Below are 21,200 nucleotides of genomic sequence, written 5' to 3'. Positions count from 1 at the left end.
ACCTTACCTGTCCAGGTAACAAAAGGCACAAGTCATGCTGCCACACACTCTCTCTCTCTGGCTTCCTCTGTCATTGGAGCAGCTTTTTAGCTAGAGATGCTCTGTTAGCTTCCAGCCAACATAGGACCCTGGGATTATCCTCATATGGGATAGATCCACATGTATATACTTTGTAAATAAGTCTGCCTTCAGGGATCCAACTGTGAACTGATGATGTGAGTAAACTTCTTTTATATGCTTTAAACAAGATTGTGATGTGTTTATTCTTTTAAGAGGGATATAAGAGAACTTGCCAGGAACTTAATAGGGAGAGGCTTACACAAGCCCGCTGTGTGTTTAAAAGGGGAATGTGAAACTCTGCTAAGTCAAGGAACTTGCTAGCGCAAGTTAGGAAGGATATGAATAAACAACAAATCCTCTCCTGCCTCCCTGAACATTCCCACACGATGAAGGGCAGCAGCAGGGACGGTGCCATGGGACAAAATGAGGGTCCAGGCAAGTGCTGCCCCCTGAACCACAGCCAGGCTTTCTCTGAACAACCTGCCCTCCCATCCCGTTTCCTCCCCCCCGGCCATGGCGCCCCCTTCCGCTGCCATTACCGGTGCTGCACCACCTCCACGTCCTCCAGCTTCTGGGGCACCTCCATGCGGTTGAGCCACTGCTCTTTCTCGTCGATCCAGACCTCGCAGGCGTTGACCTCGCCAAACATGCGGTAGACGGCCAGTGCGTCCTGAAGCCACTGGCGGCGCAGGACGGCCACCTCGGCCACCTCCCCGTACAGCTGCTCCACCTCCACGATGCGCACCTGGACGTCCACCAGCTCATGGTACTCCGGCGCCAGGGCGGCCAGCTGGGTGCGCAGCGCCAGGACGGTCCCCCGGTGCTGCTCGATCTCCTCGGCCACGCCCTTGTGCTTCTTGACCAGCGACTGGGTGGAGTACTCGTCGTGGCCAAAGTCGTCGCTGGAGACCAGGCGGTAAGTGTCCTGCAGCCACACCACCAGGTCCTCGGTGTCGGCGCTGAACTGGTGGAAGCCGAGAGCCTCCTGCAGCTTCCGCAGGTGGGCAGCCGCCAGCTCCTCCAGCTTCTTCCAGTGCTGGCGCACCTCACGGGTCTTGTCCTGGATGGCGCCCGGCGCGCCCTGCCTACGGAGCAGGACCTGCTCTCCCCGGCGCATGGCCGTCTGCAGCAGGGAGCGGCGCCCGCCCAGCTCGCCCAGGAGGATGTTGTGCTTGCTGAGCAGCTTGGCCACGCTGTTGAGGTCCTTGCCATAGCCACAAGGGGAGGACAGGATACGCTCCTTCTCGCGCACCCAGGCCTCCGCCTCCTCCATCTCCTGGAAGAAGGACCACAGCTGGCGGGATGCCTCCAGCTCCTGGCGCCGCTTGGACGCCAGCTCCTGCAGCTGCTCCAGGCAGCTCTGGACGTGGCTGACCCGGTTGCAGATGACCTGTGGGTCGCAGGGCTGGTAGCCTGCAGGGGAAGGAAGGGGGAGCAGGAAGGGGCGGGTGAGAGTCAAAGCAAGAGGAGCTCCAAGAAGTGTTGAAAGTGTAAAGAAAAAGGCGGCACTTTTTTCATATGTGGTGGAACAAAATAATCAAAAGTTTTGGGGAAATGATTTACAGTGGAACCTCGACTTAAGTACGGCTCTACTTATGTATGATTCCAGTTACGACCTCCAGTAGGTCTTCGACTTATGAACTTTCCTCTAGAAACGAACGGAGGCCTTGCCAGTAGCCTGGAGTGCGGCCGGCCGGCTGTGGAGCAGCGCTGGGGCCTCCTGCCCACCTAGCAGTTCGAAAGCACGTCAAAGTGCAAGTAGATAAATAGGTACCGCTCTGGCAGGAAGGTAAACGGCGTTTCCATGCGCTGCTCTGGTTTGCCAGAAGCGGCTTAGTCATGCTGGCCACATGACCTGGAAGCTGTATGCCAGCTCCCTCAGCCAGTAAAGCGAGATGAGCGCCGCAACCCCAGAGTCATCCGCGACTGGACCTAACGGTCAGAGATCCCTTTACCTTTACAATGATTATTACCTTCATTTTATGGATCTATGGTCTTGTTAGACAGTAAAATCCATGTTAAATTGCTGTTTTAAGGGGTGTTTTTCATCGTCTAGAATGGATCAATTCACTTTTCCATTACTTTCTATGGAAAGGTGCGCCTCTACTTATGTATGTTTCTAGTTATGACCGGACCTCTGGAACGGATTGTGGTTGTAAGTAGAGGTTCCACTGTATAATGAAATGAAAAAAAATGTTGAAGACCACATTTCTTTAAAAGCCAGAAGCATTTTTGTTAGGCGTTACGGGTCAAGACTTGCCAAAAAAGAGAGAAGAAGTTATTTATGTATGCAACAACGGCGGCTAGGATTTTAGTAGCCCAGAAATGGAAAGACAACAAGATGCCAACTAAAGAAGAATGGCAAGAAAAACTGATGGACATGCTGAATTGGGAAAGTTAACGAGAAAACTTAGCGACAAGGACTATAGAGACTTTTAAAAAGACTGGGAACCATTTATGTTATACTGACAGAAAAACTATAAAGAAATGGACTCTCTAGCAGGGTTTGACTAAACACTTACTATCAATAACATAGAAATTAAGAGGTGAAAACTGGAAAATAATAAAGCGTTAGAGGAAATATGAAAATAAATGTGCTATAGAAAGGTTAAGAATATAGTAATATTTAAATTAAAGATTGTAATATTAAGGTAAATTAAAACAAGCAGGGGAAGCAAGTATTTAAGACCCAGAAAAGGAAGTTGAGGGAAGTCTCGGGGTGGTGGTGGAGGGGGTTGGGGAATTATATTGCATTTTGTTTTTGAAATAATGTTGATTGTGACTGATAAAACTATAAAATTTAATAAAAAGTATTTTTAAAAAAAAGAGAGACAAAGCAGGAGGCAAAAGAGAGAGTCAAACCCTCCCCAGTTACAGCCAGTAAGCAGATAAACAAGAGGATTACTTCTTACCAAGTAATTTATTCCATAGTTCACAGAGAGATGCAAAGGAATGTAGCCTCCCTAAAATAATGGCGTTGCTCCAGATGAAGTCCAACCCCCTCTGTCTCTCCTATTCTACATCATCCCTATGTCGGCTAATCTGAGCTTTCTGCCTTATAGCTTTCTGTTAGGGAATCATTCTGCCAGAATCAAGGAGAAAGTTTCTAGAAGGTTCCAGGCAGTGATGGCCAAACTTGGCCCTCCAGCTGTTTGGGGACTACAATTCCCATCACCCCTGACCACTGGTCCTCTTAGCTAGGGATGATGGGAGTTGTAGTCCCAAAACAGCTGGAGGGTCTAGTTTGGCCATCACTGTTCCAGAGTTTTCCTTTAAATTTGGGAGTGGCACTCTGAGCTTCATTAGCTTGTCTTCGTTTTTGCAGACGCATGATAGGAAACGTCTGTCTGAAGGGTATTGCCTGTAAATTCTGCTGAAGGGCCGTTCCTGTAATTTCCGATGTGTGGGAGATAATACAAGACTTTTGTTTGATAGCGTACTGTTAATTGCTGTTTACTTTAACAGTTGAAAATATCTTTGCTACTGTAATGCTCGTACCCGGTCCAGGAATAAAACCTCTTGACTGAGACTTCACAGTTTGTGAGTCATCTTTAAAACAACAACTTTGTCATTGTTCACCACTTCCATGAGAGAAAGAAGGTAAACTCTGCAAAACAGTTGAAAAGAGGTTTTACCTCTTCTGCCCCCTTCATGGATCAATGCCTTGTCGTGGCGAAGGGGCTTGAATAACTCAGAGAAGCTATGAGCTATGCCATGCAGGGCCACCCAAGATGGACAGGTCATAGTGGAGAGTTTTGACTAAACGTGATCCACCTGGAGAAGGAACTGGCAAGCCACTCCAGTATCCCTGCCAAGAAAACTCCATGGACAAAGACAACAGGCATATAAAAGTTATGACGCTGGAAGATGAGCCCCTCAGGTCGGAAGGCGTCCAACATGCTACTGAGGAAGAGCGGAGGACAAGTACAAGTAGATTCAGAGCTGATGAAGCGGCTGGGCCAAAGCCGAAAGGACGCTCAGTTGCGGATATGCCTGGAAGCGAAAGGAAAGTCCGATGCTGTAAAGGAAAATATTGCATAGGAACCTGGAATGTAAGAACCATGAGTGGAGGTAAGCTGGATGTGGTCAAAAATGAGATGACAAGAATAAATATAGACATCCTGGGCATCAGTGAACTAAAATGGAAGGGAATGGGCGAATTCAGTTCGGGTGACTATCGTATCTACTACTGTGGGCAAGAATCCTGTAGTAGAAATGGAGTGGCCCTCATAGTCAACAAAAGAGTGGCAAAAGCTGTAATGGGATGCAATCTCAAAAATGACAGAATGATCTCGATACGAATGCAAGGCAGACCTTTTAACATCACAGTAATCCAAGTTTATGCACCAACTACCGGAGCTGAAGAAAGTGAAATTGACCAATTCTATGAAGACCTACAACACCTTCTAGAAATGACACCAAAGAAGGATGTTCTTCTCATTACAGGGGATTGGAATGCTAAAGTAGGGAATCAAGAGATAAAAGGAACAACTGGCAAGTTTGGCCTTGGAGTTCAAAATGAAGCAGGGCAAAGGCTAATAGAGTTCTGTCAAGAGAACAAGCTGGTCATCACAAACACTCTCTTCCAACAACACAAGAGACGACTCTACACATGGATATCACCAAATGGGCAGCATCGAAATCAGATTGATTATATTCTCTGCAGCCAAAGATGGAGAAGCTCTATACAATCAGCAAAAACAAGACCTGGAGCTGACTGTAACTCAGATCATCAGCTTCTTATAGCAAAATTCCAGCTTAAACTGAAGAAAGTAGGAAAAACCACTGGGCCAGTAAGATACAATCTGAATCAAATCCCTTATGAATACACAGTGGAAGTGAGGAACAGGTTTAAGGATTTAGATTTGGTGGACAGAGTGCCTGAAGAACTATGGATGGAGGCTCGTAACATTATACAGGAGGCAGCAACGAAAACCATCCCAAGGAAAAGGAAATGCAAGAAAGCAAAATGGCTGTCCAACGAGGCCTTACAAATAGCGGAGGAGAGGAGGCAAGCAAAATGCAAGGGAGATAGGGAAAGATACAGGAAACTGAATGCAGATTTCCAAAAAACAGCAAGGAGAGACAAGAGGGTCTTCTTAAATGAGCAATGCAAAGAAATAGAGGAAAACAATAGAATGGGGAAAACCAGAGATCTGTTCAAGAAAATTGGAGATATGAAAGGAACATTTCGTACAAAGATTACCATAATCAAGGACAAAAGTGGTAAGGACCTAACAGAAGCAGAAGACATCAAGAAGAGGTGGCAAGAATACACAGAGGAATTATACCAGAAAGACATGGAGGTTTCGTACACCTCAGGTAGTGTGGTTGCTGACCTTGAGCCAGACATCTTGGAGAGTGAAGTCAAATGGGCCTTAGAAAGCACTGCTAATAACAAGGCCAGTGGAAGTTATGATATTCCAGCTGAACTATTTAAAATTTTAAAAGATGATGCTGTTAAGGTGCTACACCCAATATGCCAGCAAGTTTGGAAAACTCAGCAATGGCCAGAGGATTGGAGAAGATCAGTCTACATCCCAATTCCAAAGAAGGGCAGTGCCAAAGAATGCTCCAACTACCGCACAATTGCGCTCATTTCACACGCTAGTAAGGTTATGCTTAAAATTCTACAAGGCAGGCTTAGGCAGTATGTGGACCGAGAACTCCCAGAAGTGCAAGCTGGATTTCAAAAGGGCAGAGGAACCAGAGACCAAATAGCAAACATGCGCTGGATTATGGAGAAAGCTAGAGAGTTCCAGAAAAACGTCTACTTCTGCTTCATTGACTATGCAAAAGCCTTTGACTGTGTCGACCACAGCAAACTATGGCAAGTTCTTAAAGAAATGGGAGTGCCTGATCACCTCATCTGTCTCCTGAGAAATCTCTATGTGGGACAAGAAGCTACAGTTAGAACTGGATATGGAACAACTGAGTGGTTCAAAATTGGGAAAGGAGTACGACAAGGTTGTATATTGTCTCCCTGCTTATTTAACTTATATGCAGAATTCATCATGCGAAAGGCTGGACTAGATGAATCCCAAGCCGGAATTAAGATTGCCGGAAGAAATATCAACAACCTCAGATATGCAGATGACACAACCTTGATGGCAGAAAGTGAGGAGGAATTAAAGAACCTTTTAATGAGGGTGCAAGAGGAGAGCGCAAATTATGGTCTGAAGCTCAACATCAAAAAAACCAAGATCATGGCCACTGGTCCCATCACCTCCTGGCAAATAGAAGGGGAAGAAATGGAGGCAGTGAGAGATTTTACCTTCTTGGGCTCCTTGATCACTGCAGATGGAGACAGCAGTCACGAAATTAAAAGACGCCTGCTTCTTGGGAGAAAAGCAATGACAAACCTAGACAGCATCATAAAAAGCAGAGACATCACCTTGCCGACAAAGGTCCGTATAGTTAAAGCTATGGTTTTCCCAGTAGTGATGTATGGAAGTGAGAGCTGGACCATAAAGAAGGCTGATCGCCGAAGAATTGATGCTTTTGAATTATGGTGCTGGAGGAGACTCTTGAGAGTCCCATGGACTGCAAGAAGATCAAACCTCTCCATTCTGAAGGAAATCAGCCCTGAGTGCTCCCTGGAAGGACAGATCCTGAAGCTGAGGCTCCAATACTTTGGCCACCTCATGAGAAGAGAAGAATCCTTGGAAAAGACCCTGATGTTGGGAAAGATTGAGGGCACTAGGAGAAGGGGACGTCAGAGGACAAGATGGTTGGACAGTGTTCTCGAAGCTACCAACATGAGTTTGACCAAACTGCGGGAGGCAGTGGAAGACAGGAGTGCCTGGCGTGCTATGGTCCATGGGGTCACGAAGAGTCGGACACGACTAAACGACTAAACAACAACAACAACAACAACCTCTTCTGCACAGCAAAAGTGTGTGGACGGGAACCTCTAATACTTTCTGTTCTCCTACTCTCAATGCACACCAGGCAGGGCCGGATTGAGGTTTGATGAGGCCCTCAGCTCCTTGATGGGGCCCTTTCTATGTCCAGCTGTCCTTTGTCAACAGCAAATTACCGCTGGTTTTTGTGCTGAATATATGCTACATGGTAATTTATGGACCTCATAGGTACCTAAAGCCATTTGCACATGTTGCCCTGCAAACAGTCTATGCAGAATGTGGGCACCCTATACAGTGGTCCCTCGACTTACGAATTACTCAACATCCGATGTTTTTGACTTACGAATGGCCGCACGCTTACAAATTTTTCTAGATACAAACGGAAACCGTTGGCGGTTTTAAATGCGGTTTCCTCGACTTACGAATTTTAAATGCGGTTTCCTCGACTTACAAATTTTCCCGAATATTTTTTTTCCTATGGGAAACCGCTTTTTGACTTATGAATTTTTCGACCTACGAATGTGCATTCGGAACCGATTAAGTTCGTAGGTCGAGGGAGCACTGTATATAGAAAGGAGCAAACCAGGGATATTTGAGGGAGCAGGCTAGCAGGCGGGGCCCATGACTTACATCATAGGAGCCGACACAACACAAAGCACTGTTGCTGTAGGTAGATTTTGTTTTATTCGTTTTTTATATTATATTTTGGAAATGTACATCCAGCTTTTTTTCCTCTTTAAATTTTTTGGAGGCCAGGAGAGTGGGGCCCTAAGCTAGAGCTTGTTCAGCTTATACCTAAATCCGGCACTGATGTCAGGTCCTGGGAGAAGGAGGGTCAGGAATGCTTTCCAAGGGCACAGAGTCTGTCAGCTGTCTCTCCCCTGGTGCTGCTGCTTCCTTCTGCTGCTCTCCCAATATTTCCCAGCTTCTCCTCTCTGAAGCCTCTGAACTATGACCTTCTGGAAACCAGTGTTGTAAATCTATACTATCCTCCTCTTCTCGGGAAGGTTCAGGAGGAGGGAAAGCAGTCTCCACCATTCCTCTTCGGTCCAGCCCCTGACAGCAACAGAAGGAGAGAGTCCCTGCCCCATCGGCTTACCTGTCAGCTCTGAGAACTTGAGGGCGGCCACGTTCATCGCCTGCACGCGCTCGCTCTGGGCAGAGACGTCGGCCTCCAGCAGCGCATGCTTCTGCAGCAAGTCCTCCACCTCCAGCAGGTGCTTCCCATACTCCTTGGACGACAGCTGGGCCTGCCGGGAAGGAGAGGGGTGTGTGTGGGATGTGAGCAGTCAAATACAACATTCTTTGTTTTCCTAGAGTGGACATGCAAACGGATGTTTTGTCCAGCCAGTCGAAAACTTCCTGTTTCCTCCTGGGCTGCAATATCCTTCCTTTGCATGTGACCAGAGGTGGGCGTGACCTTACCTGTCCAGGTAACAAAAGGGAAAAGGCATGCAGCACTCTCTCTCTCTTTGACTTCCTCCATCGTTGGAGCAGCTTTTTAGCTTTAGCCAACAGAGGACACTGGGATTATACCCACATGGGATAGATCAGGGGTCGGCAACTTAAGGCCCATGGGCCTGTAGTGTCCCAGGGGGGTTGTCTAACCGGCCCATGGTGACCCCTGCCATCCCTGCCGCCTGCTCTTACTGGCGTGGTGCGGAGCAGTGCGGGGACTGACCTATGGGTTTATGGCACCCGCGTGCATGTGCACACGCTTTTTCCGGCGCACGTCCGGGTCGGAGGAGCGCCGGAAATAGCATGCACGCACCCTCTGGCCCATCATCCGGTAAGCTTGCCGATCCCTGGGATAGATCCACATGTATATACTTTGTAACTAAGTCTGCCTTCAGGGATCCAACTGTGAATTGATTATGTGAGTAAACTTCTTTTATATACTTTAAACAAGATTGTGATGTGTTTATTCTTTTAAGAGAACTTGCCAGGAACTTAATAGGGAGAGGCTTACACAAGCCTGCAACTAGCTACCCGCTGTGTGTTTAAAAGATCTGAGCACAAGATCTTTTCACAAGATTGTGGCGTGTTTATTCTTTAAAGAAGGAGATAAGGGGACTTACCAGGAACCCAATATTAAGAGGCTTAAACAAGCCTGCAACCAGCTAACCGCTGTGCGTTTAAAAGGGGAATGTGAAACTCTGCTAAGTGAAGGAACTTGCTAGCACAAGTTGGGAACAATATTAATAAACAATATATCCTCTCCTGCCTCCCTGAACATTCCCACAGGGTGACGGGCAGCAGCAGGGATGGGGGGGGTCCCCCAGAGGGCCCTGCTTGAAACCAGCCAGACACTTAGTCACAGGATTGGAAGGGGCTCATCGAGTCCAACCCCCCTGAAATGCAGCAAGCACAGGCCGGGCCAGGCCATGTCCCCAAAGAACAGGAGGATGCCAGTTGCTGCAGGATGTGCGAGAGAGAGAATGGCCCTGGCATGCGCCCAGGCTGCCCTGCAGCAGGCAAGAGCATCCCTTGGCTCAGGTGGGCAGTCAGCCAGCCTACAGAGTCCACACATGACCCAGTCGGGGGAATAGTCTCCTTCAGGAGGTGGTGGGCTCTCCTTCCTTGGAGGCTATTCCAGAGAGGTTGGGTGGCCATCTGTCAGGGATTCCTTTAAAAAAAATACTATTTTACTGATTTCCCAAAAATAACAAAAATAAAAAGCAACAACAGTACAAAAACAGAACAAATTGACTTCCCTCTAATCCCTTCCTTGGTTCCATTCTTTATCAAGATACTGAATGTCCATTGTTAAATTTGTAACCTATTTAAATCACCTATTATCCATTCATAACAAAATTACAAGTCATCTTAAAACCCTGCTAATGTATTAACCTATGTACAGTGCTTCTGTATATATCCAATAAACATCTTCCATTCTTCCTTAAATTCGTGGTCATCTCTTCCTCTTAGCTTCATAGTCAATTTTGCCATTTCAGCATATTCCATTAATTTAACTTGCCAGTCTTCTTTATTCCTGAGCCGCGATTCCTGCATTGCAGGGGGCTGAACTAGAGGATCCCTGTGGGTTCCCTTCCCACGCCACCCTTCTATGATTCTAAGATCTGAAAGGAGGATCACGGGGTGGGTTTTGGGGGTGTCCAATGCTGGATCACGTAGGCTGTCGAAACGGTGGCCTTGTGTCCAGGAGGAACTCTAAGCTTCAATGTGGCTGGTGGTCTTGAGCATTTGGTCAAGCTAGGAGGGGGGTGCCCAGGGGGGAGGGGCAAGGGGTCTTCTCAAGGAAGGAACAGGGGCAGGAGCTCAGGGAGAAGCAGCAGAACCTGTTTCTTGCTTGCTCCTAAAGCTGCGGTTATAAACGAATCACAGAATTGTAGAATTGTGTAAAATGATGTGCCGGTGGTTTCTAACCCTGGTTAAATGAGCAAAAATGTACAGAACAAGATCTATTTGTCAGTTTTCATTTCTTAGTACAGAAAGTATTAATCTGATGCGTAGAGATCTTTGCTATTCTGATTCAGGACCGTTCTAGAAGGTTTATTTCTGTGTGTGAGAAACAGGAAGGAGGTTTCTGATGTTTTGGTCATTTCTGCTGGGAAGCTGAGTACAGATGGTTTAAACTGGTCCTCTTATCTCTTCTGTCAAGGTCGTATTGACTATAAGAGTCAGACCAGGAGAAGCCTGGGTCTCACTCTCACTCACTTCCCCTTTCTATCACTTTGTTCTGGTCTTCTGTTCTGTATGCTTAAGGTTAAGTCTTATTATAAGTGCTGCAACTGGATTTCTTACGGACGGGGCCAATCCTGATTGCATTGGATTTGTGACCATTATGTCCATTTGCCTTCTGAATCAGTAAGCTCAATCAACTCTGCTGGATTCAATTGATTGTGGTCTATTTTTTGGGAACTCTGCTGAACTCTGCTACATCTTTAAGTTTTTTCCTGCTCACCGCCTACAAGGGTGACACTAATAAGTTTTGGAAACTTGGCGATAAGGGTATGTTCTATCATATGTGGTGGAAATGCAAGGTGGTTAAAAAAAAGGGGAAATGATTTATAATGAAACAAAAAAAAATGTTTAGAGCAACCTTTGTTTAAAAAAACCAGAAGCCTTTTTATTAGGTATTCTAGGAGCAGAGATTCCAAAATATCAGAAAAAATTGTTTATGTATGCTATGATGGCCGTGGATACTATTAGCCCAAAGATGGAAAGAGGAAGGAGTCCCGACCAAAGAAGATTGGCAAACCAAGTTAATGGACTAGGTTGAAATGGTGAAAGTAACTGGAAAGCTCAGAAATCAAGACGACGAGAAATTTAAAAAAAGAATGGGAAAAGTTTACTATGTATTTGCAAAAGTCTCGTAAACAGGTTAATATATTGGCAGGATTTTAGAAATAGTACAGGAAATCTGAGGTTAAAAAAAATAATTTCGAGTAGAAATGATATACAGGTGAAAACTTAGGGAACTGGGGGGGGGGGATATCACAGGGTCCGAAGAATCCCATTTTATGGATTTTATACTATTTTTGTGTATATATTTTCTTTCTTTTGTTATTGTTTTTTATTATTGCCTTTGTAGAAAATTTAATAAAAATATTTTTTAAAAAAGAATTGTAGAGTTGAAAGGGAGCCCTGAGTGTCAACCAGCCCAACCCCCTGCAAGGCCAGAATCACAGCTGAAGAATTTCCTACAGGGGGCCACCCAACCTCTGCTTAAGATGAAGCAAGGGGAAGAACCTGAGAAGAGTCTGCTGGATCAGGCCATCACCCTGTCCTCACAGGGGCCGGCCAAGTGCCCCCCCTGCCCCCCCCCAGGCACCTGCATGTCGTCCATCCAGTCGATCATGTAGACCATCTCCTGGAAAACCTTCTGCAGGGCCACGTTCTGCTCCAGCCGGGCTCGGCGGCCACTGACCAGCTCCGTCAGGAGGCTCCACTGGCGCAGAATGTTCTCCTTCTGCGCGTTGATGCGCTTGCTGTCGTAGTAGCCCTCCGACTCCATCTCCTGGGCCAGCTCCACCACCACCTGGATGCGCTCCTGGTAGGAGGAGATGTCCGCCTCGATGGCCTCGTGCTTCTTCATGGCAGCCTCCACTGCAGGGAGGTCGTAGCCAAAGTTGTCCTGGCGAGAGGGAGGTGGGGGGAAGGGATGGACCAGGTAGTAAGGAGGCAGCCAATGTAATCTGATCTAAGGAGAACGGTGAGGCGTCTGCCCATGTGCAGAATGCTTTTCACGCACCAGGAAACCACAAGCCCTCCCCCACTTTCTCAATTTGGAATACAGTGGTACCTTGGTTCCCAAACGCCAAAAACCCGGAAGTAAGTGTTCTGGATGTCGAATGGTTTTCAGAAGCCAAACGTCTGATGCAGCTGTCAGCGACTGTTTCCGGGGCGCCTGCACCAATCTTGATTTTTGAACATTTTGGAAGTAAGGCGGACTTCCGCAATGGATTAAGTTTGGCGCTTTTGTTTTTGCTATTTATTTTGCATTTTTTGTGGCTTTTTCGGTTCATTTGTTTCTGTGACTGTGTGGAACCCAGTTCAGCTACTGATTGACTGATGGTGTGACTGCGGAAATGGAGAAAAGCCCCCATCCAAACAATGACTATCATCAGCGCAGGTTATATATATATATATATATATATATATATATATATATATATATATATATATATATAAAATTATCATCTCCAGTACCATCTAATTTATTTCATAGTACAGTACATTGATTATTGCTTTCATTTTATGGATCAATGGTCTCATTAGATAGTAAAATTCCTGTTAAACTGCTGTTTTAGGGGTCATTTTTAAAAGTCTGGAACACATTAATCTGTTTTGCATTCCTTTCTATGGGAAAGCGCGCCTGGGTTTTGGAACGCTTTGGTTTTGGACCGGATTTCCGGAACGGATTAAGTTTGAGAACCAAAGTACCACTGTATAGAGGAAGAGATTCTGCAGGGAAGCAGCGCACATCCTCTTTCTTATAATGCAACACGGGAGCGGATTCCTCTATCATCTGAGGTCCTTTCTCCCCTTCCCCTGATCCCCTGATCCCCAGGCTCCCCCCCCCCCGTGTCTCTGCCCGCCTTACCTGGGAGACCAGCCGCTGGTTCTCGTTCAGCCAGGTCTCCCGCATGACGGCCTTGTGGTCAAAGCGCTGGGCCAGCAGCTCCAGCTTCTCCTGGCGGATCAGCTCGTTGCGCAGCGCCACCTCGCGCTCATGCTCCGCCTTCTCCAGCCGGGTCCAGGCCTGCCGAGAGGAGGAAGGGGCACAGAGTCACAGAGCAGCAGGGGATCCCCGAGGGTCATCCAGTCCAGCCCCCCTGTAATGCAGGAGCAACCGTCCAAGCATCCCAGATGGAGGGCGCTCAGACCTCGGCCTAAAAGCCTCCAGCGAAGGAGATCCCGCCAGCTTCCCGCAGAGTCCGTTCCCCTCAGAAAGTCCTTCCTAAGGTTTATAGAATCATAGGCTTGTGGAGGGGGAAGGGATCCCGAGGGCCATCTAGTCCAACCCCCTTCAAGCTGGGAATCTCGACAAAGTCATAGAATGGTCGAGTTGGAAGGGATCCCATGGGTCACATGGTCCAACCCCCTGCAAGGCAGGGATCTCAAATCAAGCATCCAAGACATTGAGTCAGAATCTACTTTCTTGTAACTTGCAGCCATGGGTTCGAGTCCTGCCCTCCAGAGCAGGAGAAAACCTGCTTGCTCTGCCTTCCATGGGGCAGTGATATTGGGAGATGGCTCTCATTCCACCTCTCAGCCTCTTCTTCCCCAGGCTAAGCCTCCCCAACTCTCTGAACCATTTACAGGTCCTTGACCATCTTCGTCTCCCTCCTCTGCACTTGGTCTGCAAGCACCGAGACCCGCTAGGTCCCACCCCCCTGGACTCGGCACTCCCCCAGGCCGTCCTGCCCTTCACAGAATGAATGAATGAATCTTTATTTGTGTCAGCCATCAGCCACAGCGATAAAACAATATGATATACAAAGAATAAAAATAAAATGTCAATTATATCAAATATATTTTAGGGTTTTGAATCAATAGTCAAATAGTGGGTCTTATTCTGATTAGCCCAGCTAAAAACCTTGCCACCTTTGCTGTCATCTGCTCATCTTGATCTGCCAAGAGAGAGGACACTGTGGCAGTGGTTGGGCGACCTGGAATGGACAATAAAAGAGGGGTGATAACCTCATTCCTCAAGTCTTTATCAAGAGTGCAAGCCAGAAGGGCATGTGCCACCGATTCAGGACTGCCATCTCTACAGAGACATAAGCGTTTTTAATGTGGAATCTGTTGGAATCGTCCCTCAAGTCCAGCTGAGGGCATTACATTCAATCTTGCGAGAGCCAAAGTGCAACTATATTTTAGGATTGCTAGGTTATGCAAATCAGGTGCCAGAGAGTTGAAATGGGAAGGTGGAAAATAGTCATCCCATGGACCAAATTTCCTTATTGTGGCCAAGTGGTTCTGGCGCTCGATATCATTTAGGCACTGACAAATTAGACGGTTTGCTTTATTGCCCAATGCAGACCCTCTTGGGACCCACCTTGTTGATGTCGGAGATGCCCTTGCCTTCCTTGGGGATGTAGAGCTTCCGGTTATTGGCCCGGAGCTTGCTCTGGATGGAGAAGAGGAGGACCTCCAAGTTCCCCTTCTCCTGAAACCTGCGGGCCAAGGACAGAGGGATCAGCCAGCCTCCAGCCCCAGAGAGAGAAGGGAGCACATCCACACACACACACCCCCCAAAGGGAGCAGGGACTGTGGGATGTGATCCATGAGAGGCAGTCAAGTACAACATTCTTTGTAATGCTAGAGAAGACATGCGAGGGAACTTCTTGTTCCTCCTGGCCTGGAGCATCCTTCCTTTGCATGTGATAGAAGGTGGGCATGACCTCACCTGTCCAGGTAACAAAAGGACAAGTCACGCAGCACCCTTGTCTCTTTCTGACTTCCTTCTTCGTTTGACCAGCTTCTAGCTAGGACTGCTCTAGCACTGGGATTATTTCCCCATTTGGGGTAGATCCACATATACATATTTGTAACGAAGTCTGCCTTCAGGAATCCAGCTGTGAACTGATGTGAGTCAGCTTCTTTTACTGACTTTGAATAAGATCGTGGCGGCTTTATTCTTTTAAGAGGGATTCAAGGGAACTTACCCGGAACGTGCAATTCAATCTGAGACAGACTGAATTGTATAAAAGTGAGAGGCTCACACGAGCCTGCAACCAGCTATCTGCTGTGTAAAGGGGAATGCACTCTGCAAAGTAAAGGAACTTGCAACGCAAGTTAGGAAGGATATTAATAAACAATATATCCTCTCCTGCCACCCTGAACATTCTCACAGGGACCATGTCAGCTGCCCCTCGAGAGGCACACAGCTCCAAGGGCCAGGAGTGGCTTGAGCATCAGCCTCCCATGGCCCTCAAGAGACCAGGGTTTAAATCCCCCCTCAACCGCAAAGCTCACTGGGGGCCAGCCGCTGCCTCTCAGCCTGACCTACCTCGCAGGGCTGCTGTTGTGGGGATTAAAAGAGGAGGGGGAGGAGAACCACGTACGCTCCATGGAGACAAAGGTGGAATAGAAATGCAATAAAGAGATTATTCCTTGGCTGTGGAGATGAGGGGTGGGGTGCCGAAGGCCAAAAGAGGCCCTAAAGGGCACTTGCTCTGTCCTTCCTTGCTAAGGATGCTATCTGACTTTTAGAAGACACCTGAAGGCAGCCCTGTTTAGGGAAGCTTTTAATGTCTGGTGAATTATTGTATTTTAATATTTTGCTGGAAGCAGCCCTGAGTGGCTGGGGAAACCCAGCCAGATGGGTGGGGTATAAATAATAAATTATTATTGTTTTGTTGTTGTTGTTGTTGTTGTTGTGCTTCCCAGAGGCACAAAACCAAGTCACTGCACAGTATTTTGCAAATGAGGCGTTTATTTTAGTATATATGGTAAAAGCCTCAACAGCTCGGGACCACTTTACAAGAAGGACTGCCTGACCTGCCTACCGTATTGGTCTGAATATAAGGCACAATTTCCTCCCAAATCCTGACTGTGAAAAGTTAAAGTGTGGCTTAAATTCGCAACCTTACAAAAATTGGCTTTTACGATATCGCTGCTGAAACAGACATACGGTAAAACGGAACAAAACACTGCTTTATTGCCGATCTGCGAGCTTGAGACTGTTGTGCAATTAATTCTAATGTCCTTCATCGCTTTCCCCGTATTTTACAGTGTAGTATTGATTTTTTATTTGCATTTACGGTGCTACAAACAGGTGTTAAACCAACTTGCAAGTCCTCTCTAGTACCCGTGGGATTTTCTTCTATATTTGCCATTTATGGGTGTGAGTGCCTGCAGAATTTTAAGGGAGTGGCTTATATTCGGGTATTGCCTTTTTTCTCCCCCCCCCCCCCTTGAACTCCCTGCCCATTGACTTGAGGAGCTGCCTCTGCTTAGCTTCCAGGGCCTACAGAAAACACTTTTGTTTGGGCAAGGTTGCCTGGGCATGCAATTTCCATTGGTAATTTTTTACCTTCCTTAGTGGATCGTGGCAACTGCTCTCCTGAATATGCTTTTTACAGGGCGGGGGACCGGGGATTGTTTATTTCATTCATTTATAAAAGTATTTATATACCACTAAAGCACAAAACATATCAAGGTGGAACACAAACTTAACACTAAAAGCACAGAAGCAACTTAAAAGGAAAAAGAAACAGTTAAAAACAAGATTGTGGGAGATTGCCTGCATAAACTGGGCAGAACAGGAAAGTTTTCAGCAGGTGTTTAAAAGTTGCCACTGAATCTCCAGTAGAAGAGAGTTCCACCGGACTGGACCAAGGACACGACAGGCTGGATTTCTCATTGCCATCCAAGGAGCCCTATCAACTTGGGGAGCAACGAGAGATGCTCCGGCAAATGATCTCAGTGATAGAACTAGGGGACTAGAGGGCAGTGATAGCGAACCTTTTAGAGACCAAGTGCCCGAACTGCAACCCAAATCCCACTTATTTATCGCCAAGTTCCAACACAGCAATTGAACCTGTATTTCTCATTTTTTCTGTGTTTCACGTTTCTTCTTAATGACTGCTATTGTAATAAATAATCCTTCATGAAAGTTATTGCGTTGCATCCTTCATTAAATTATCTTTCCATTGATATATAATTTTATGGTATAACTCAGTGGGGGTTTTTTTGTAAAAAAATGTTTAGGGATACTGTCATTTTGACTCAAAAATTACCACCCCGGGAAAAATAAATACAGTGAATTTCTTCTCCTGTTAAATTCACAAAATGTTTAGGGGTATGTGTCTCCCTGTGTCCCCAAACCTCAGAAATACTTTTTTCCCAGAAGGTTCCACAATTTTGGCCACTAGTGTACACTAGAGGGCTGTCCCAGCTTTTAATATGAGATACAGTGGTACCTCGACTTACGAAGGCGATCCGTTCTGCGGCGCTCTTCGTAAGTCGAATCCTTCAGTTGTCGAAGCGTCTGTTTTGCGCATGTGCGAAGCGCGGTTTTGCGCTTCTGCACAGGCGCCGGCCGCACCCGCCGCTTCTGCGCAGGCGCAGAACGCGTGCACGGTGAAAAGACTTCCGAGTTTGCTGACTTCGTAAGTCGAAACCTTCGTAAGTCGAGTCATTCGGATGTCGAGGTACCACTGTAATAATGTTTGTCTGCACATATACAAGTAAATATAAAATAAATAAATGCAGCCAGATGGATGGGGCAGAAATTATTTATTTATTTATTATTAATTTTGTTGTTTGTATTTTGTATTTTACGGAGTCAAGGGGGTGGCGGCCAGAAAAAAAAACCTCTGGCTTCGGTTGGCAACCCCCTGTCCCTGCCCACCAGTCCCTGCCCTGCTGCCCCCTTTGCCCGACTGAAGACCCCCCTCCCTCCAGCCCCGGGAGCCTCCTTGCCCTCTGCTCCCCCTGCCCCACCCTGTGCCCCCCACTCACTTGACTGGCTTCTCCAGGGTGCAGAAGGCGGTGAACGCCTGCAGCTGCTGCTGGACGCCCACCAGGGAGTTGGCAAACTTCTGGTTGCTGATGATGGCGATGGTGAGCTCGATCCACTCGAGGAGCTCGCTGGCCAGAGACTCGTAGCGCTCAATGATCTTCTCAATCTCCAGCACCTGGTCCAGCACCTGCAGAAAAGGAACCAGGCTGTGGGATGCAATCCCCTGGGAGCAGTCAAATACCGTACAACATTCCTTGTTTTCCTAGAATGGACATGCAGGGGGATGTTCGTCTAGCCCAAGGGTCAGCAAAAAATTTCAGCAGGGGGCCGGTCCACTGTCACTCAGACCTTGTGGGGGGCCAGACAATATTTTTTGGGGGGGGAAATGAACAAATTCCTATGCCCCACAAATAGCCCAGAGATGCATTTTAAATAAAAGGACACATTCTACTCATGTAAAAACACGCTGATTCCCAGACAGTCTGCGGGCCAAATTGAGAAGGTGATTGGGCCGGATCTGGCCCCCGGGTCTTAGTTTGCCTACCCATGGTCCAGCCAGTCAAAACTTCTTGTTCCTCCTGGCTGGAGCATCCTTCCTTTGCATGTGATAGAAGTGGGCATGACCTCACCTGTCCAGGTAACAAAAGGACAAGTCACGTGGCACCCTTCTCTCTTTTTGACTTCCTTCTTCATTTGACCAGCTTCTAGCTAGGATTGCTCTAGCACTGGGATTATTCCCCCATTTGGGGTAGATCCACATGTACATATTTGTAACTAAGTCTGCCTTCAGGAATCCAAATGTGAACTGATGTGAGTAAACCTCTTTTATTGACTTTGAATAAGATTGTGGCATCGTTATTCTTTTAAGAGGGATTCAATGGAACTTACCAGGAACGTGAAATTCAATCTGAGACAGACTGAATTGTATATTAGTGAGAGGCTCACACGAGCCTGCAACCAGCTATCTACTGTGCATGTAAAAAGGGGGATGTAACTCTGCTACGTAAAGAAACTTGCTGGCGCAAGTTAGGAAGGATATTAATAAACAACATATACTCCCCTGCCACCCTGAACATTCCCACACAAGGAGGGGGGGTAAGGTCGGGTGCAGAGCACAAGCAGACTACCCTCACCCTGAGGTTCCCACAGGAAGCAGTGATGGCCCCAACTCAGGTGTCTTTAAAAGAGAACACTACTGAATACTACTGGAGAGTAGCCACATTGGGTACCCTCTGCTTGCAGGCTCAGGGGCAGCAGTGCTTCTGAATCCCTTTTGCTGGATGCCACGGGAGGGGAGAGCTCAATGTTCGAATCCTGATGGTAGTTTCCCACAGGCATCTGGTGAGAACGGGATGATGGACGAGACGACCTGATCCAGCAGCATGGCTATGTTCTTACGGAGCCTCCAGGTCCAGAGGCAGTCTATCTAGATTCCGAGGACCTTAGAGACATTTGGCCCCTGTGAGAACAGGATGCTGGACTAGATGGGCTCCCCCTGGCCTGATCCAGCAGCCAGAATCTTCTTATGTGCTTGTGGATTCCCAGGTCCTAGGGGTATTTGGGCTGGGGTCAACCTAATTTGACTCCCATCCTGTTTTCATATGATATCTCAGTCCCATCTAGTCTCTCTGTCTTCCATGGAAAATAGGCTGTCACTGCTTTTGAATTTCTAATAAAAGGTGATTTTGCCCTTTGTGTGTGTGTGTTAAAGAAAAATGGTTATCTGTTTTACTGCTGTGATTTTAAAGGTACCCCTAACCGTAAGGTCCAGTCGCGGACGACTCTGGGGTTGCGGTGATCATCTTGCTCTATAGGCCGAGGAAGCTGCCGTTTGTCCGCAAACAGCTTCGAGGTCATGTGGCAAGCATGACAAAGCCGCTTCTGGCGAACCAGAGCAGCACATGGAAACGCCGTTTACCTTCCCGCTGTAGCAGTACCTATTTATCTACTTGCACTTTGACATGCTTTTGAACTGCTAGGTAGGCAGAAGCTGGGACCGAGCAACGGGAGCTCACCCCGTCATGGGGATTCAAACCGCCGACCTTCCGATTGGCAAACCCTAGGCTCTGTGGTTTAGACCAGTGCTCCCCAACCTTTTTATCGCCGTGGACCAGTCAACGTTTGGTAATTTTACTGCGGCCCGCTGAGGGGGGGGGGGACGTTGATTGTTTATATTTTATTTAGATTGTTTTGATTTAATAATTTTAATTTAATTGTATTTAATGTTCCTTGGGCGGCCCGGTACCAATTGACCCACGGACCGGTACCGGTCCATGGCCCGGGGGTTGATGACCACTGGTTTAGACCACAGCGCCACCTGCGTCCTGCTGTTATTTTACTTCCCATTAAATGACTGTGACTAATACCTGTGCTTCTTTTCTATCTTGGTGTACCAGTTTTGCAAATTTCTATTAACACTATTTTTGAAAATGAATGAAACTATATAACAAAAAGGAAATGAAAATAAATTCCCCCTTGCCTTTCTTTGGAAGCTATGTGCTCCCCCCCCTTCCTTTGTCTAACCATCTCCTCCAGGTCCAGTGTGAATGTTTCAGACGTAGGGAGTTTAAAAGTGGCCCACAGGTCCAGCACTCAGCCCTCCCTGCCACTGGGGCAAGGTTACAGCCAACCCACCGCCTCCCTCCTCCCTCCCTCCCTCCCTCCGCCCCCTCCCTCTATCCCTCCTTCCCTCCTTCCTTCCTTCCTTCCTTCCTTCCCTCCCTCCCTCCCTCCTTCCTTCCTTTCTCCTCCCCACCCTACTCACCTTCCCAATCCGCTTCCCCTCCACAGCCAGGGCCTTCATCTTGGAGAAGTAGTGGTAGAACGAGACAACGTAGGTGATGATGGACTTTTCGTCTGGGTGCTCCATGTTGACATCTGCAAAGGGAAGGAGAGAGGGCAGGAAGAGGAGCAAGTGGAGGTCCCTGCGCAGTTCTGGACACCCCAGTTTAAGATGGGTATTGACAAGCTGGAAGGTGTGCAGAGGAGGGCAACCAAGATGATGATGAAGGGCCTGGGAACCAAGCCTGATGAGGAACGGTTGAAGGAGTTGGGTATGTTCTGCCTGGAGAAGAGTGGACTGAGAGGAGATAGGAGAGCCATCTTCGAATATCTCAAGGGCTGTCCCATGGAAAAGGGAGCCAGCTTGTTTTCTCCTGCACTGCTGCTGGGTAGGACTCGAACCCATGGCTTCAAGTTACAAGAAAGGAGATCCTGACTAAACATATAGAAAAACTTTGTGACAGTAAGAGATGTTCAATGGTTCTTTCTAAGCAGAGGTTGGGTGGCTAGGGATTCTTTAGCTGAGATTCCTTCATTGCTGGGGGTGGCCTAGATTTTTT

At 47.4% G+C, this 21,200-nt stretch overlaps 1 protein-coding gene across 1 annotated transcript in view; it reads right to left on the bottom strand.

Moving 5' to 3' along the window:
• The window catches only part of SPTBN4 (spectrin beta, non-erythrocytic 4), a 104,757-nt gene that overhangs the window by 66,301 nt on the left and 17,256 nt on the right, over nt 1-21,200 (bottom strand). Inside the window, exons 8-14 of the mRNA XM_035118507.2 lie at nt 20,624-20,736; nt 17,859-18,046; nt 14,449-14,566; nt 12,991-13,149; nt 11,719-12,021; nt 8,023-8,173; nt 600-1,473 (exon numbers count right to left, since the gene is read on the bottom strand). Of these exons, the coding sequence (XP_034974398.2) occupies nt 600-1,473; nt 8,023-8,173; nt 11,719-12,021; nt 12,991-13,149; nt 14,449-14,566; nt 17,859-18,046; nt 20,624-20,736 (1,906 nt within the window). The remainder of the gene's footprint in view (nt 1-599; nt 1,474-8,022; nt 8,174-11,718; nt 12,022-12,990; nt 13,150-14,448; nt 14,567-17,858; nt 18,047-20,623; nt 20,737-21,200) is intronic.

The sequence above is a fragment of the Zootoca vivipara genome, chromosome 6 (assembly GCF_963506605.1).
Source record: "Zootoca vivipara chromosome 6, rZooViv1.1, whole genome shotgun sequence".
Lineage (NCBI taxonomy): Eukaryota > Metazoa > Chordata > Lepidosauria > Squamata > Lacertidae > Zootoca > Zootoca vivipara.
This window is presented reverse-complemented; position numbering and strand designations above follow the sequence as displayed.